General features: G+C 47.5%; 1 protein-coding gene across 1 annotated transcript in view; it reads left to right on the top strand.

Annotated features, from left to right (window-relative positions):
- LOC121271764 overlaps positions 1-4,754 on the top strand; it is a 44,458-nt gene extending 39,704 nt beyond the window's left edge. The window contains exons 4-5 of the mRNA XM_041178015.1: positions 1,293-1,354; positions 3,848-4,754. Coding sequence (XP_041033949.1) covers positions 1,293-1,310 — 18 coding nt within the window. The 3' untranslated portion in view covers positions 1,311-1,354; positions 3,848-4,754. The remainder of the gene's footprint in view (positions 1-1,292; positions 1,355-3,847) is intronic.
- The last annotated feature ends 13,701 nt before the right edge of the window (positions 4,755-18,455 follow it).

Raw genomic sequence — 18,455 nt, 5'->3', positions numbered from 1 at the left:
GATATTTCTGGGTACAAAATTCAAAGTTATTAAATACTTGAATAAGAATCAGTCATCATGATATCGCCCACTCTGCAGTACTGTATCTAACTTCCAGAGGGCTGAGTTCTTACTTTCCAGACCCGCTGGGAGCAGGGGGGGTGCTGAAAAGCTTCGGAAATCCGGAGTCAGGATTCTGCTGTCTGGTGTGGAGGATTCAGCAGCGTGACGGTGATGTCACAGGTCAGTTCCTGTCTGGCTGGGGTTGAGCAGTGGGGAAATCTCAGAGTGGGAGAGGGGGAAATCATTCAGCCATGGGGAGCGGGGGGATCGATTAGGAGGGATGGCTGATCGAGAGGCTGCAAATCTCAGCATTCCAGAGAGGAGGGAGGTGGGGGTAGTTGGGGTGTGGAGACGGGTGGAATCCAAGGCTTCAATGGCTGGTCTGAGAGGGGTAAGATTAGAGTGGAGGGGGGCGGGGGGGATTTCAAAGACCTCATGGGGAAGGTTGGGGGATTGGTGGGGGTGGCAGAGAGGCTGGTGCGTGATGATAGGGATTGCTCAGACAAGGATGCTGTGGCCGGAGCTCGGAGTAGAGGCACTGACCTGCGGGATCCACCCAGTCCCCACCCGCAGCTAGCCAGGGAAAACTGGCCAATCAGAGTTGAAGTTGAAAAGCTGAACGACAGTGAAAGCTGCAGCTTCATTATCCTATTTCAAATGCCAACCCTCTTCCTGGCCAGCTCACCCCATCCAGCCTCAGTTAAAGCCAGAGGTGGATGGGTCAGAGGGCACTGCTCTGGGTCAGGGGTCGGATTTTTAGACTTAAATCCAGCCATTTCTTTGATTAAAATTCCCGCGATGCATGAAGAATCTTCCATGACAGGTGGAGTCTGGCTGCTATTCTGCAGCAACATCCATACCTCATCCAGATCAATTCCTCACTCCTACACTGTCTCAGTATCACCACCCTCACCTCTCTCCTCCTGATTTGACCCTATCACACATCTCCATTTTGTTTCTCCCCGCCCCCCCTCACCCTTATCCTTTTACCTGTCTCTGTTCTTGTTTCAAAGTTGTTCACCTCAAACATCTCACGGTTCTGATAAAAGGTCAGCAATCTGAAACGTTAACTCTGTTTCTCTCCCCACAGGCGCCGACTAACCTGCTGAATATTTCCAGCATTTTCTGTTTTGATTTCAGATTTCCTGTATCTGCAGTGTTTTGTTTTTATCGTGAGGTCTAGTGGGTTTGTTATTTTCTGTTAATCCCATTTCACCCTCTTATGAATCCTCTTTATTTCAATCCACCAGGTCGGGTTCTCACATTGACAGGGAACCAGGTGTCAACAAATAGGAGTGCAGCCCCCAGAGAGGTAAGGATGAAATGACTTGTAACTACAATAGTTTGCATTTATATAGCTCCTGGACATTTGGTGGTGGTGTGTTATAGTTCACTTAGGGAGCTGTGGTAACCTGCACTTTTACACACACGTTGCAGTCTGGAGCTGTGGATAGTGATGGTAGAGGTGCCATTGTTCTTTCCATCACATGGCTGACCAGGAATCTCTCCCACTCTTACCGCCTATCATTGGCATGTGTTGGAAGGAGCCTGTTTGGCTGTATTATGAACTTGCCTTCCTTGGCCATCAACCCAGAGCTTCAGGCTCAGAGGCAGGGACACTACCCACTGAACCACGAGACCTCCTTTCACATCTAATACTTTACTTTGGAATTGCAGCCAATTGTTGTTAAAGCCACCAATTTGCACACAGCAAGACCCCACAAATGAATGTGTGACCAAATAATGACTGTCTTAATATTTGCTTCATTGTCATGTTTTTAACAATCACTGTGGAACAGCAATGCACAGGTTAGCAGCAGGTTAGGAGTGTGTGACTGCGACTGGTACATTCTGGCATCGATAACATTGACATGTCAGTCAGCCAACATGGGCAGAAATCTGAGTTAATACCATGGGAAACCATAGCTATCACTACTTTTGTACCATAAAATAGTTTTTTTTAATTTTGTATTTTAGTAGCATACTTAAAAAAGCCTGTAGTTTATCATCTTAAAGTCATAGTGTAATAATCATAAACTTCGGAGTAAACTGTTTAATAAAACAAGTTCTGCTGGCTTTATTTGATTGAAATTTCTCACTCTAACCATGACTTTGATGTTAGGAAAGAGTAACTGGGTGGGGATTTAACATTTTTGAACATTAGTAAACCTAGATAAAGAACTAAGGCCAGAATTTTCCAGCCCCATTGGTGTCGGACCTCATGATGAGCAGCGTGAGGGTACAATATGCTGAGAAGCCCAAAAATCAGCTTCACACTGTTGTGAAAGTTTGCGATCGTCTGCTCCACTGTCAGTCGCTGGAATCATCTCCCGCACACTGAATCATCCGGACACATCACACCAACGTGTTTCACAACTGTACATCAGTGACATGCACCTGGTGAGCTGCACTTCATTCAGGACTGAGGTCTGTTTGCCTACCTTGCTTCAGGCAGCACTCGTGGTCATCAGCACCAGGCTTCACAGGCAGCACCACATCACCTTTAGGGGAGCCCAGGGGCAGGTCTCTGCCTACCAGAGCAGCTGTAAGGCGAGGGTGGCTTTTCAACAGCTGCAGGACTGGGGCTTGCTTGGGGAAGAGGGTGAAGGGGCGTCAGGTAATGGAAGAGGCTGCAGGGCGAGGGCTGTACAGGGGAAGGGGGGTATCCCAGGGTGCGTGTGGGGGCTAATCTGTGGAAATAGCCTCAGGATGGTGAGGGCTGAGGAGGCAGCCTCCGGAGGAGATGAGGCCAGATGGAGATGTGAGGGTGTGTGTGTGAGAGAGTGAGCTGGCAGTGAGTGAGATACCAGGGAATGTGTGATGAGATTGTGAGTGTGTGAGTTGAGATTGATGAGATGGTTGCCTTACCCTGAGATCATTCCTCCGTTTTCTGCACTGGGTGGCTGACCTCTTGTGTGCAGCATTGTCACTGACCACCACTGCCACCACCTCCCAAGCTGGAGTGCTGAGACTGATGGGCCTCCTGTGGCCAGAGCTGGGGTACAGAGCATCGCCGTGGGCCTCCACAGTGTCCGGAAGGCATCCCAGGGATGCGTCACTGAATCAGGGGGCTGAACACTTCTCAGCTTTTGGGGCCATGTCCTCACTGGTGCCCTCCTGGGCTGGAAGCACTGAGAGGTGTGGGGGCGGCTGCAGTTTAAACATTGCGCCCAGGGTGAGGAAGCGATGAGGTAACGGTGTGGTGGGCCAATCAGAGGCTGCTGCCAGCGAGGCGCTGTGTTTCCTGTGGCTGCATAATTAATGAGGTGGGAATGGGACGATAAGGCACGAAAACCCACCATAGCGGCCGGTGGGTAAAACCACTTTTATCCTGTCCGCAAACTGCACTTTGTGGGAATCTGAGATGATTCCACCCGAACTCTCAGAGGTACCCCCACTTTTTGAAATCTTGAACTCTTACGCAATGACTTTACAACAATAAAACGACGTTTTCCTAAAAATATGCTACTAAAATACAAAGTTAAAGAGAACAATTTCATGTTTAAAAGCAGAAATAACAGCCCTGATATTTATGGGGAGAAAGTGGGTCAGGACTTTGGGGGGTGGGGGAGGATTGCTTTACTTTTGGGAAAAGCTTGTCTTGCTGAATTTAAGCCCCCTGCCCCCAATCCCGTCACTTTCTGTGTCCAAGATTTTCCTCTTTCCTTCACCCCTCCACTTTAAAAAGTGGAAAACCACAAGACAGCAAACACAAGAGGAGAAACTCTGACGTCTGCGCACACTTACCCTAACTTCCGATTTCATCCCTGTTAAATAACTGATGCTCATCTGCTTCTTTATCCAGAATCGTCCAGAGAAAGAGATCCATTATTCCGCTGTGAATTTATCTCCAGTAACTAGTCCAAAACAAAATGCAGCGTGTGAAATGGTGTATGCGGAGGTCAGACAGGAAGCCCTGTAAAGAATGCTCAACATCAACATCCACCAGTCCTGCATTGAAGAGCAAACTATGTGACTGAAAACAGAACAGAATGAAAGCTTTTCACCAAGGTTGCTGCATTTATCAAGGTCTTAACGTTATCTTGGCAGAGGTTAGAATGATGCTGAACAGGGGTTGCTTTACTGACTAAGGAAACGCTGAAGACCCTGTGATGGCTCCAATGGTAGGTGCAGGGTTCTATATGAACTGGCTCATTCAGGCCAAGCAAAGTCTCCAGTTCAAGTCAACTTTTACCGGGTGGAGCTCTGGCAGCACAAGGACTAGTCCCAGCATTCCTGGACTTGGGTGGGGGAGAGGAAGATCAGGCAACCATTCCCATTCCTAATTGCTATCCAGTCATTCTTACTGGAAGGTACCTGCTATCAATGTCAATTGGAGAACGAGACTTGGCTTGAACATTTCCTGACAGTCAAATAGCTTTTGAGAATCTGCTACTTTTAACCTCCCGCATGCAACAAGCTGTTTGGTTCAGGGACTGCCTGACAGTATCTGGTGCCCAACCATGGGGGCATGGGGTAGATTTTTGACTCACCACCTTGGGCGGATTCTACAGCAGGCAACACATCACCAATGCCAGCTTCAATCCTGGGTGGTAAACTGAAAATCTACCCCGCTCGCTTCACCCAGCAAGAAACAACACCTTCACCCAGCAAGGAACACCTTCACCCAGCAAGGAACAACACCTTCACCCAGCAAGGAACACCTTCACCCAGCAAGAAACAACACCTTCACCCAGCAAGGAACAACACCTTCACCCAGCAAGAAACAACACCTTCACCCAGCAAGGAACAACACCTTCACCCAGCAAGAAACAACACCTTCACCCAGCAAGAAAAAACACCTTCACCCAGCAAGGAACAACACCTTCACCCAGCAAGAAACAACACCTTCACCCAGCAAGGAACAACACCTTCACCCAGCAAGAAACAACACCTTCACCCAGCAAGAAAAAACACCTTCACCCAGCAAGAAACAACACCTTCACCCAGCAAGGAACAACACCTTCACCCAGCAAGGAACAACACCTTCACCCAGCAAGGAACAACACCTTCACCCAGCAAGAAACAACACCTTCACCCAGCAAGGAACAACACCTTCACCCAGCAAGGAACAACACCTTCACCCAGCAAGGAACAACACCTTCACCCAGCAAGAAACAACACCTTCACCCAGCAAGGAACAACACCTTCACCCAGCAAGGAACAACACCTTCACCCAGCAAGAAACAACACCTTCACCCAGCAAGGAACAACACCTTCACCCAGCAAGGAACACCTTCACCCAGCAAGAAACAACACTTTCACCCAGCAAGGAACACCTTCACCCAGCAAGAAACAACACCTTCACCCAGCAAGGAACAACACCTTCACCCAGCAAGAAACAACACCTTCACCCAGCAAGAAACAACACCTTCACCCAGCAAGGAACAACACCTTCACCCAGCAAGAAACAACACCTTCACCCAGCAAGAAACAACACCTTCACCCAGCAAGGAACAACACCTTCACCCAGCAAGAAACAACACCTTCACCCAGCAAGGAACACCTTCACCCATCAAGGAACAACACCTTCACCCAGCAAGGAACACCTTCACCCAGCAAGAAACAACACCTTCACCCAGCAAGGAACAACACCTTCACCCAGCAAGGAACAACACCTTCACCCAGCAAGGAACAACACCTTCACCCAGCAAGAAACAACACCTTCACCCAGCAAGAAACAACACCTTCACCCAGCAAGGAACAACACCTTCACCCAGCAAGGAACAACACCTTCACCCAGCAAGGAACAACACCTTCACCCAGCAAGGAACACCTTCACCCAGCAAGAAACAACACCTTCACCCAGCAAGGAACAACACCTTCACCCAGCAAGGAACAACACCTTCACCCAGCAAGGAACAACACCTTCACCCAGCAAGAAACAACACCTTCACCCAGCAAGGAACAACACTTTCACCCAGCAAGGAACACCTTCACCCAGCAAGAAACAACACCTTCACCCAGCAAGGAACAACACCTTCACCCAGCAAGAAACAACACTTTCACCCAGCAAGGAACACCTTCACCCAGCAAGAAACAACACCTTCACCCAGCAAGGAACAACACCTTCACCCAGCAAGAAACAACACCTTCACCCAGCAAGGAACAACACCTTCACCCAGCAAGGAACAACACTTTCACCCAGCAAGGAACACCTTCACCCAGCAAGGAACAACACCTTCACCCAGCAAGGAACATCTTCACCCAGCAAGAAACAACACCTTCACCCAGCAAGGAACAACACCTTCACCCAGCAAGAAACAACACCTTCACCCAGCAAGAAACAACACCTTCACCCAGCAAGAAACAACACCTTCACCCAGCAAGAAACAACACCTTCACCCAGCAAGGAACAACACCTTCACCCAGCAAGAAACAACACCTTCACCCAGCAAGAAACAACACCTTCACCCAGCAAGGAACAACACCTTCACCCAGCAAGAAACAACACCTTCACCCAGCAAGGAACACCTTCACCCAGCAAGGAACAACACCTTCACCCAGCAAGGAACACCTTCACCCAGCAAGAAACAACACCTTCACCCAGCAAGGAACAACACCTTCACCCAGCAAGGAACAACACCTTCACCCAGCAAGGAACAACACCTTCACCCAGCAAGAAACAACACCTTCACCCAGCAAGGAACAACACCTTCACCCAGCAAGGAACAACACCTTCACCCAGCAAGGAACAACACCTTCACCCAGCAAGGAACACCTTCACCCAGCAAGAAACAACACCTTCACCCAGCAAGGAACAACACCTTCACCCAGCAAGGAACAACACCTTCACCCAGCAAGGAACAACACCTTCACCCAGCAAGAAACAACACCTTCACCCAGCAAGGAACAACACTTTCACCCAGCAAGGAACACCTTCACCCAGCAAGAAACAACACCTTCACCCAGCAAGGAACAACACCTTCACCCAGCAAGAAACAACACTTTCACCCAGCAAGGAACACCTTCACCCAGCAAGAAACAACACCTTCACCCAGCAAGGAACAACACTTTCACCCAGCAAGGAACACCTTCACCCAGCAAGAAACAACACCTTCACCCAGCAAGGAACAACACCTTCACCCAGCAAGAAACAACACTTTCACCCAGCAAGGAACACCTTCACCCAGCAAGAAACAACACCTTCACCCAGCAAGGAACAACACCTTCACCCAGCAAGAAACAACACCTTCACCCAGCAAGGAACAACACCTTCACCCAGCAAGGAACAACACTTTCACCCAGCAAGGAACACCTTCACCCAGCAAGGAACAACACCTTCACCCAGCAAGGAACATCTTCACCCAGCAAGAAACAACACCTTCACCCAGCAAGGAACAACACCTTCACCCAGCAAGAAACAACACCTTCACCCAGCAAGAAACAACACCTTCACCCAGCAAGAAACAACACCTTCACCCAGCAAGGAACAACACCTTCACCCAGCAAGAAACAACACCTTCACCCAGCAAGAAACAACACCTTCACCCAGCAAGGAACAACACCTTCACCCAGCAAGAAACAACACCTTCACCCAGCAAGGAACACCTTCACCCAGCAAGGAACAACACCTTCACCCAGCAAGGAACACCTTCACCCAGCAAGAAACAACACCTTCACCCAGCAAGGAACAACACCTTCACCCAGCAAGGAACAACACCTTCACCCAGCAAGGAACAACACCTTCACCCAGCAAGAAACAACACCTTCACCCAGCAAGGAACAACACCTTCACCCAGCAAGGAACAACACCTTCACCCAGCAAGGAACAACACCTTCACCCAGCAAGGAACACCTTCACCCAGCAAGAAACAACACCTTCACCCAGCAAGGAACAACACCTTCACCCAGCAAGGAACAACACCTTCACCCAGCAAGGAACAACACCTTCACCCAGCAAGAAACAACACCTTCACCCAGCAAGGAACAACACTTTCACCCAGCAAGGAACACCTTCACCCAGCAAGAAACAACACCTTCACCCAGCAAGGAACAACACCTTCACCGAGCAAGAAACAACACTTTCACCCAGCAAGGAACACCTTCACCCAGCAAGAAACAACACCTTCACCCAGCAAGGAACAACACCTTCACCCAGCAAGAAACAACACCTTCACCCAGCAAGGAACAACACCTTCACCCAGCAAGGAACAACACTTTCACCCAGCAAGGAACACCTTCACCCAGCAAGAAACAACACCTTCACCCAGCAAGAAACAACACCTTCACCCAGCAAGGAACAACACCTTCACCCAGCAAGAAACAACATCTTCACCCAGCAAGAAACAACACCTTCACCCAGCAAGAAACAACACCTTCACCCAGCAAGAAACAACACCTTCACCCAGCAAGGAACAACACCTTCACCCAGCAAGGAACAACACCTTCACCCAGCAAGGAACACCTTCACCCAGCAAGAAACAACACCTTCACCCAGCAAGAAACAACACCTTCACCCAGCAAGGAACAACACCTTCACCCAGCAAGAAACAACACCTTCACCCAGCAAGAAACAACACCTTCACCCAGCAAGAAACAACACCTTCACCCAGCAAGGAACAACACCTTCAGTTGTGGAGAAAATGAAAGAATACAGAAAAAAACAATTGGTCAGAAAAAGTGAGGATGTAGGAAGAATGAGTGTTCTGTTTTAATTTTATTTGGGAAGGATCATTTGAAGAAGTTTGTAAAGTTAAAATCATTTAAACAAACCGAGGAATTTTCTATCTATATATATCTTTTTTTTAAAAAAGTTCAGAAACATATTTTGGTTACTTATTCATTAGTTTAATATTATAGGATGTACAGCTGTGAAATTTGATTGGAGCTATACAGTAGATTGTGTCCTGAGTAAAATAAATCATATTGATACTTTGGCTGTTAAGTACCTGTTCTTCATGGTCGTGGAGATGGGAGGAAGGGAATCGATGTTCAGATTCCATCACTTTCAGTGGGAACTGTTTTTGTATTCGTTCACACGATGTGGGTTAGTTTGGCAAAGTGAGCATCTGTTGCCCTTGAGAAGGTGGTGGTGAGCTGCCTTCTTGAACCACCGCAGTCCATGTGGTGTAGGGACAGGGAGGGAGGGAGAGAGCTCCAGGATTTTGACCCAGCGACAGTGAAGGAATGGTGATATATTTCCAAGTCAGGATGGTGAGGACTTGGAGGGGAACTTCCAGGTGGTGGTGTTCCCGTGTGTCTGCTGCCCTTGTCCTTCTAGATGGTAGCGGTTGTGGGTTTGGAAGGTGCTGTTTAAGGAGCCATGGTGAATTCCTACAATGCATCTTGTAGATGGTACACACTGCTGCTACTGTGCTTTGGTGGTGAAGGGAGTGAATATATGTGGATGTGGTGCCAATCAAGCGGGCTGCTTTGTCCTGGATGGTGTTGAGCTTCTTGAGTGCTGTGGGAGCTGCACTCATCCAGGCGAGTGGGGAGTATTCCATCACACTCCTGACTTGTGCCTTGTAGATGGTGGACAGGCTTTGGGGAGTCCGGAGGTGAGTTACTTGTCACAGGATTCCCAGCCTCTGACCTGCTCTGGTAGCCACAGTATTTATATGGCTAGTCCAGTTCAGTTTCTGGTCAATGGTAACCCCCCAGGATGTTGATAATAGGGGATTTAGTGATGGCAATGCCATTGAACATCAAGGGGCAATGGTTGGATTCTCTCTTGTTGAAGGTGGTCATTGTCTGACACTTGTGTGGTGTGAATGTTACTTGCCACTTGTCAGCCCACACCTGGATATTGTCCAGGCCTTGCTGCATTTGGACATAGACTGCTTCAGGACCTGAGGAGTCGTGAATGGTGCTGAAGTTTGTGCAATCATCAGCGAACATCCCCACTTGTGGCCTTATGATGGAAGGAAGATCATTGATGAAGCAGCTGAAGATGGCTGGGCCTAGGACACTACCCTGAGGAACTCCTGCAGTGATGTCCTGGAGCTGAGATGATTGACCTCCAACAACCACAACCATCTTCCTTTGTGCTAGGTATAACTCCAGCCAGTGGAGAGTTTTCCCCCTGATTCCCATTGACTCCAGTTTTGCTAGGGCTCCTTGATGCTACACTCGGTCAAATGCGGCCTTGATGTCAAGGGCAGTCACTCTCACCTCAGCTCGGGAGTTCAGCTCTTTAGTCCATGTTTGAACCAAGGCTGTAATAAGGTCAGGAGCTGAGTGGCCTTGGCAGAACCCAAACCGGGCATCAGCGAGCAGGTTATTGTTAAGCAAGTGCCGCTTGCTAGCACTGTTGATGACCCCTTCCACCACTTTACTCATGATGGAGAATTGACTGATGGTGTGGTAATTGGCCGGGTTGGATTTGTCCTTTTTGTGTACAGGACATACCTGGGCAGTTTTCCATATTACTGGATAGATGCCAGCATTGTAGCTGTACTGGAACAGCTTGGCTAGGGGCGTGGCAAGTTCTGGAGCACAAGTCTTCAGTACTATTGCCAGAATATTGTCACGGTCCACAGCATTTGCAGTATCCAGTGCCTTCAGCCGTTTCTTGATATCACATGGAATGAAATGAATTGGCTGAAAACTGGCATCTGCGATGCTGGGGACCTCCGGAGGAGGCCGAGATGTATCGGCACTTCTGGCTGAAGATTGTAGCAAATGCTTCAGCCTTATCTTTTGCATTGATGTGCTGGGCTTCCCCATCATTGAGGATGGGGATATTTGTGGAGACTCCTCCTCCAGTGAGTTGTTTAATTGTCCACCACCATTCACGACTGGATGTGGCAGGACTGCAGAGCTTAGATCTGATCCGTTCGTAGTGGGATTGCTTAGCTCTGTCTATCACTTGCTGCTTACGCTGTTTGGCACACAAGTAGTCCTGTGTTATAGCTTCACCAGATTGACACCACATCTTTAGGTATGCCTGGTGCTGCTCCTGGCATGCCCTCCTGCACTCTTCATTGAACCAGGGTTGATCCCCTGGCTTGATGGTAATGGTAGAGTGGGGGATATGCTGGGCCATGAGCTTACAGATTGTGTTCGAGTACAATTCTGCTGCTGCTGATGGCCCACAGCAACTCATGGATGCCCAGTCTTGAGTTGCTAGATTTGTTTGAAATCTATCCTATTTAGCACGGTGGTAGTGCCACACAACACGATGGAGGGTATCCTCAGTGTGAAGGTGGGACTTTGTCTCCACAAGGACTGTGTGGTGGTCACTCCTACCGATACTGTCATGGACAGATATATCTGCAGCAGGCAGGTTGGTGAGGATGAAGTCAAGTATGTTTTTCCCTTTTGTTGGTTCCCTCACCACCTGCCCCTGACCCGGTCTAGCAGTTATGTCCTTTAGGACTCAGCCAGCTCGGTCAGTGGTGGTGCTACCAAGCCACACTTGAAGTCTCCCACCCAGAGTACATTCTGCGCCTTTGCCACCCTCAGTGCTTCCTCCAAGTGGTGTTCAACATGGAGGGGCACTGATTCATCAGCTGAAGGAGGATGGTATGTGGTAACCAGCAGGAGGTTTCCTTGCCCATGTTTGACCTGATGCCATGAGACTTCATGGAGTCCGGAGTCAATTTTGAGGACTCCCAGGGGCAACTCCCTCCCACCTGTATACCACTGTGCCACCACCTCTGCTGGGCCTGTTCTCCTGATGGGACAGGACATACCCAGGGATGGTGATGGTGGTGTCTGGGACATTATCTGTCAGGTATGATTCCGTGAGGATGACTGTTAGGTCTCCAGATGTTAGTGAGGAGGACCTTGCAGGGTCGATAGGGCTGCAATTGCCATTGTCGTTTCCGATGCCTAGGTCAATGTCCGGTTTCGTTCCTTTTTTGTGACTTTGTAGCGGTTTGTTACAACTGAGTGGCTTTCTAGGCCATTTCGGAGGGCGTTTAAGAGTCAACTACATTGCTGTGGGTCTGGAGTCACATGTAGACCAGACTAGGTAAGGACAGCAAATTTCCTTAACTAAAGGGCATTAGTGAACCTGATGGGTTTTTACAATAATCAATAATGGTTTCATGGTCATCATTAGACTTTTAATTCTGCTGCCCTTGTACTTCTAGGTGGTAGAGGTCACAGGTTTGGAAGGTGCTGTCGAAGGAGCCTTGATGAATTCCTGCAGTTTATCTTGTAGATGGTGCACACTGCTGCCACTGTGCGTTGGTGGTGGAGGGAGTGAATGTTGAAGGGTGGTGGATGTGGTGCAATCAAGCGGCTGCTCTGTCCTGGATGGTGTCGAGCTTCTTGAGTGTTGTGGGAGCTGCACTCATCCAGGCAAGTGGGGAGTATTCCATCACATTCCTGACTGGTGCCTTGTAGATGGTGGACAGGCTTTGGGGAGTCAGGAGGTGAGTTACTCGCCACAGTCTTTGAAGCAAGTACCTCACCTCCTGCTTCTTATACATCTGACTAAATTAAGACGGACACTGAAAAATTATACTAAGAGGCATTGCCTGTTAGTTAGCCCAGCACAGGTACCCCATACTGACCAGTTTAGTCAGCATTGAAACTGGAGTTTCCCCAGTTGCACTGGATTTTTTGGCACAATTCAATTAGAATCGATGAAATACGCACTAAAGATGGTGGATTTTCAAACATTTTACTACATTCGGATGCAAATCAAGTTTCCATAATCTTTTGCATTTGTTTAAAAAATCATTGTGCTAGAAACCAGACCCACCCACCAAGCTGGCTCCATCCCCAGGAAGAATCAAACGCCACTGGGACTTTCCACGAATTGTGCTTGTTTACAGGCGTTTTGATGATGTTCTCAAAATTAAGTTGCCTCTTAGGTGCAAGGACACCACTGGACACATTTTAAAAGATTTTGAATATATATATATTTTTTAATTTGCTAGGGACCTGACTACCACAACCCACTATAATTAGTAAATGGGTCTGTGTATTTTTTAAGTCATTTTGAGTGGAAGGTTGGTTGCCTTACAGGTGATGGTTTCATACTGAGATTAAAAATATTTCTTTATAGTGAGAATCCCGTTTTCAGTTGAATTAAACTGCACCAAGTTACTGCCCTTTAATAATCAAGGAATTTTTAAAGCAAATTTTTGCCTTTGAGAAGTTATGTTTGAAACACCCAATTGTGTTGGTTCGTGGCAGATTTTATTCAGTATACAATTGAGCTTGAGCAAAAAGCCCTAAAGGAAAGGATTGCTACACAATATTGGGGGCAATTTGCACATGGATTGCTCCACACACAAAGCTTCTCCGTCATGGCTAAAATTGGCAGACCAGCCCAGAAACCCTCAGGCCCTTCCCGGACACAGTCCTGTTTTAAAGGGGAGGGACTGGAGTTGGGCCACAGTGCATGTGCAGTTTATGGAGGCAGCTGGACATTCAAATCATCAACTGCCTCCACTGAAGTGGGATTTTGGTGGGCCAGGGGTATGAAACCCAGAGTGTGCAGATTAGAGCAGGTAACAGCTGGTCTGAACATGATGGATTCGCTAGGAGAGGTATGGTATCCCTTTGGATATGGTCCCAGGACACCTTTGGGAGAGGTAAGACACATAAGAAATAGGAGTAGGCCATTCGGCCCCTCAAGCCTGCCCTGTCATTCAATAAGATCATGGCTGATCTGCCCCAGGCCTCAACTCCTCTTTCGTGCCAGCTCCTCATAGCCCTCAACTCCCCTGTTATTTCAAAAATCTAACCACCTCCTCTTTAAATACTTTCAATGATCTAGTCTCCACAACTCTCGGGGGTAGAGAATTCCAGACATTCGCTACTCTCTGAGAGAAGAAATTCCTTCGCATCTCAGTTTTAATTGAGTGTCCCCTTATTCTGTAACTATGTCCCCTAGTTCGAGATTCCCCTACTAGTGGCAATGTCTTCCCAACATCTAGCCTGTCAAGCCCCCTCAGAATCTTGTACTTTTCAATAAATCACTCCTCATTCTTCTAAACTCTAATGAATAAAGGCCTAACCTGTTCAGCTGTTTTTGATAAGTCAACCCCTTCATCCCAGGAATCAGCCTAGTGAATCTCTTTTGAACTGCCTCCAATGTCAGTATATCTTTTTTTAAATACAGGGACCAAAACTGTACCCAGTACTCCAGGTGTGGCCTCACCAACACCCTGTACAGTTGTAACAAGTCTTCCCTATTTTTAAGCTCCAACCCCCTAGCAATACAGACCCAAATCCCATTTCCCTTCTTATTTACTTGCTGCACCTGCATGCTTTTTGTGTTTCATGCACGAGAACATCCAGATCCCTCTGTGCTGCACTATTCTGGAGTCTCTCTCCATTTAAATAATAGTCTGCCTTTTGATTCTTCCTACCAAAATGCATGACCTCACACATTAAACTCCATCTGCCAAGTTTTTGCCCAGTCACTCAACCTGTCTATATCCCCTTGCAGATTCCTTATGTCCTCATCACAACATGCCCTTTCCACCCCCACCCAACCTATTTTTGTATCATCAGCAAATTTGGTTACATTACACTCTGCCCCCTCCTCCAAGTCATTAATATCGATAATAAATAATTGAGGCCCTAGAACTGATCCAACCTGAAAAGACCCATTAGTCCCGGCTTCTGTATGTTAACCAATCCTCAATCCATGCTAATACATTACCCCTAATACTACAATAGCCTTTTATGTGGCACCTTATCGAATGCCTTCTGAAAATCCAAATACACCATATCTACCGGTTCCCCTTTATCAACTCTGCTTGTTAAATCCTCAAAGAACTCTGGCAAATTTGTCATATTTCCCTTTCACAAAACCATTGTGTTGACCCTTGGGTTTCTAATCCTTTGGGATTATGAAATGTAAACATGGACCAAGATTTCCCGGTTGGTGAGCAGGGGGCGTAAAATGACACGCAGTGATGTCGGGCAGAACTCCCGATGTTACCCCGCCCCATTTAAATTTTCAGGAAGGCAGGGGCTCAGCGGAATCAGCTGTGTGCCCGCCGAGCTATCAATAGCCAATTGAGGTCATTGACAGAGTCATTAAGCTAATTAATGGATCTGCCCGTCCAACCTTAAGGTTGTCAGGCAGGCCAGGAGTCTTGGTGGGCATTAGAAAAAGTGAAACCTCATCCACAGGCAGGATCAGGTTTCAAGTAGGTTTTTAAAACTGTAATTAAAGTGTATGTAAAAGTTATGGACATGTCCCAACTCATGTGACAGTGTCACAGGAAGGGACATGTCAGGGAATAGTTTTTTCTCTTTTTCAGATTTTGAAATGTCCAGCGGATCTCCCTGAGGCAGCACTTAGCTTCAGGGAGATGAGTGTACTCTTTCGGAGCATGCGCACAGAAGAGCGTACTCTTGGTTTAGGGATTCCCCCCCCCCACCCCCCCTACACACAGGGAGCACGCAGCACTCCTCGATTGGCTCGCTCTCGTAAAATGGCGGCACGACTCCCCGATCCAAGGCGCACGGCCCATGATTGTGGCTGAAATGCGCATAAACTCATTGGAACTGTCAAAATACACTAGGTGATTGGCATGGAGGGGGTAAGGGCAAAGGGTGGTGGGTGGGCTGCATGGTTTGGCATGAGTTGGCAGTAAGCTGTCATCGGAGATATGAAGGACCATGGGGATGTGGGGGATATAGGGGGTATGAGGGGCCATGGGGGGGCTGGGGGGGCATGAGGTGGCCTGGATGCGGAGTGTGTGTGGGGTGAGGGCTGTGTTCTGTTCTAATCTTTTTAAAAGATTAAATTTAACAAAGTGCTGGAGCACAGAGACGGGCCTTCTGCCAATCCTGCCTCCACACTTGTTACAGGGGGGTGGAGGGGAGAAGGATGGGGGCTGGAGGGAGCAGTGGTCCCCGACTTCCAATCCAGCCCACGACTCTGGATTGTAACTGCGGGCCACCATTTTTAAAGGGTGAGTTTGTCGAGCTGGGAATTTCCCCTCTTTTGCCGTCACCTCTCTGAATCCACCTCCTGTAAAGGTGCAAGGAAGCAGAAACGAGTAAAGAACACACCCTGTGCATTCTCTTTGCCATTTCCCAGTCCTCCCAACCTCTAAAGTGCTGGGAAAATCCTGTAGCCACAGTAGAGGCTTCACCGAATTGGCTTCAGTGCCCCTGAGGTAGAGAGGGGAACATTAAGAATAAAAATGGTCAGGATTCCTGTCCCGATCATTATCCACTGACTCTGCTGGAGGAGAACATGAGTGGGAGTTGGGCGAGGCCAGACGTGATGCCTCCTGTGGTAGAAGGGCTGCATACCATGCTCACAGCAATCATGTCATTGATGGGCCAAATACAAAGTTGGTCCCTTTGAAAACTGGTGAGAAAGAAAAATAAGGAACAAGGAATAAATGAATGTGTATATTTCCCTTGCCTCATGCATGTTTACCCACTCCCCCTTTTCCTATTTCTCTAATTTTGTTATTTTATTTTATATTATTACTACCCATGCTACCCATTTAACATTAATGTTAGCTTATTGCTGTTTGAGTTGATTTATTAACATTAACTTTACCTTTCTGTCTTGTACGCCCATGGACCTGGTCTCCACTCCCCAGATAGGAATACAATTCAAAGGCCAGGTTTACCAAGGCACAAAGTGAGCAGGCCAGGCTGGTCTGGCACGGTTATGGAATAATGATGGATATATCGTACGGAGTCAACAGAATTCTTCAAAGTTTATATAATGGAAGATAGGAGCAGGCCATTCAACCCCTCAGTTAGATCACGGCTGATCTGCACCTTAACTCCACCCCTCTTCTTCGTAACCCTGACCTAATAAAATTGATCAGCTTTCCATTTTGGGGGTGAATAGGAATAGACAGCCTTACCTGTGTCCAATCTACCTGTGAGGAACTGGGGAATCTGCTTAACTCTGTGTTCACTTGCCACATCTGGTGTGATGCAGCCAGGAGATTAAGCTGCAAATTCGGGAATCGGGAACCACGGCATGTGATCTGGGATCCTCCTGGGTGGCTTGTAAAATATGGGTTTGCTCCACTGGGAGTTCTACAAGATGAAAGTGAATAGAAAACCTATGTGTCTATTAGAATTCTATGTAATAGGGAAGTAGAATGAGTTGGTCCGTTGGAATTCTCTATTGGTCTTAGGTATACTTTCATCTGGATCATCAATCGTAGTCATTGGTTTAAATTAACAACATTGAAGGTTTAATATTAAATGTGGTTCACAGCTTCTGTTTCCTCTGAACAGTTCAATATTTGGTACCAGTTCACAAGATTCCCAATTGCAGGGTCAATGTCGATTAATTACAGGCAATGTTCCAGATGGTAAATACATCATCATCAAGACCTCAGAAACCATCATTTAGCCTTGCGAAGCCACAAAATGGGCGAATGCTCCCTATAGAATAAAGCTTACTTCCCGGCAACATCAGTTCATTGGGTCAGTGCCGTGGTGATACAGATCTTCAGTGACCTTCCCCAGCATTGTTCACAAATCCTCTTTGTACTATCTCTGACCCACCAAATCCCACCAATGTTCAACACTTTCAGGTAGGTTGTCTGTCCGACTCCATCAAAGTGAACAAAAAATCCAGATAAATACATGAAACTTAAGTCACCAAGTACAAAGCATATTCCAACACAATGACAGCAATCATTCAGAGCACACACATATGGTCATCAAATGAGAAGCCTATTACACAATTAGTTTGTGCTGGTCTTAGTTGGGGCTCCAGCTAGGACATCAAAATTGGCCTCAGTGCTAGGGACAGAGACAGCCTCCCTGTTGCTGCACACTGAGTGAGATTAATGTCCCAGCTGTCATGGCCTCAGCAATCGAGTAGTCAGCCCAATATTCATTGGCGAGCCACACATCAAACTTGGGCCACTTGTACAAGACAGTGGAGTCTAGGAACCAGAGAAAACACAGCATCGGTTTCCACACATATGCTGAAGACACCCAGCTCTCTCTCACCTCCACAGCTTGCAAACCTGCCTTTGTTTCTAAACTGTTAAGCCTGCTGACAACCCACTCCATCCTTTTCCGTGTCTATTGCCTGAGATGAACCAGACTGTTTACAGCCTTGCTGTTATATTTGACCCCAAGATGAGCTGACCACATATCTGCACCATCACTAAAAGCACCGATTCCTGACTCCATCTCTGCCTCAGCTCATTTGCTGCTGAAACCCTCAGCTAGGTTTTTGTTGCCTCTAGGCTTGACTATTCAATGCACTTCCTGCTGGCCTCTGAAATCCTACCCTTCATAAACTTGAGGTCATCCAAAACTCTTGCTTTGTACTTTCTTGCACCAAGTCCCATTCACCCATCAAATTAACGTTTATTCACCCTCATTAGTTCCCATTCAAATTCTGATCCTCACCCCTCCATATTTCTGTAGTCTCCTCCAATCCTACAACTCTCCAATGTATCTGGGCTACTCTTGTTCTGGTCTCTTGAGCATCCCTGATTTTAATCACTCCTCTACTGGTGTTGTGCATCCAGTTGTGTTGGCCTTAAGCTCTA

The sequence above is a fragment of the Carcharodon carcharias genome, chromosome 31 (genome assembly GCF_017639515.1).
Source record: "Carcharodon carcharias isolate sCarCar2 chromosome 31, sCarCar2.pri, whole genome shotgun sequence".
NCBI lineage: Eukaryota > Metazoa > Chordata > Chondrichthyes > Lamniformes > Lamnidae > Carcharodon > Carcharodon carcharias.
This window is presented reverse-complemented; position numbering and strand designations above follow the sequence as displayed.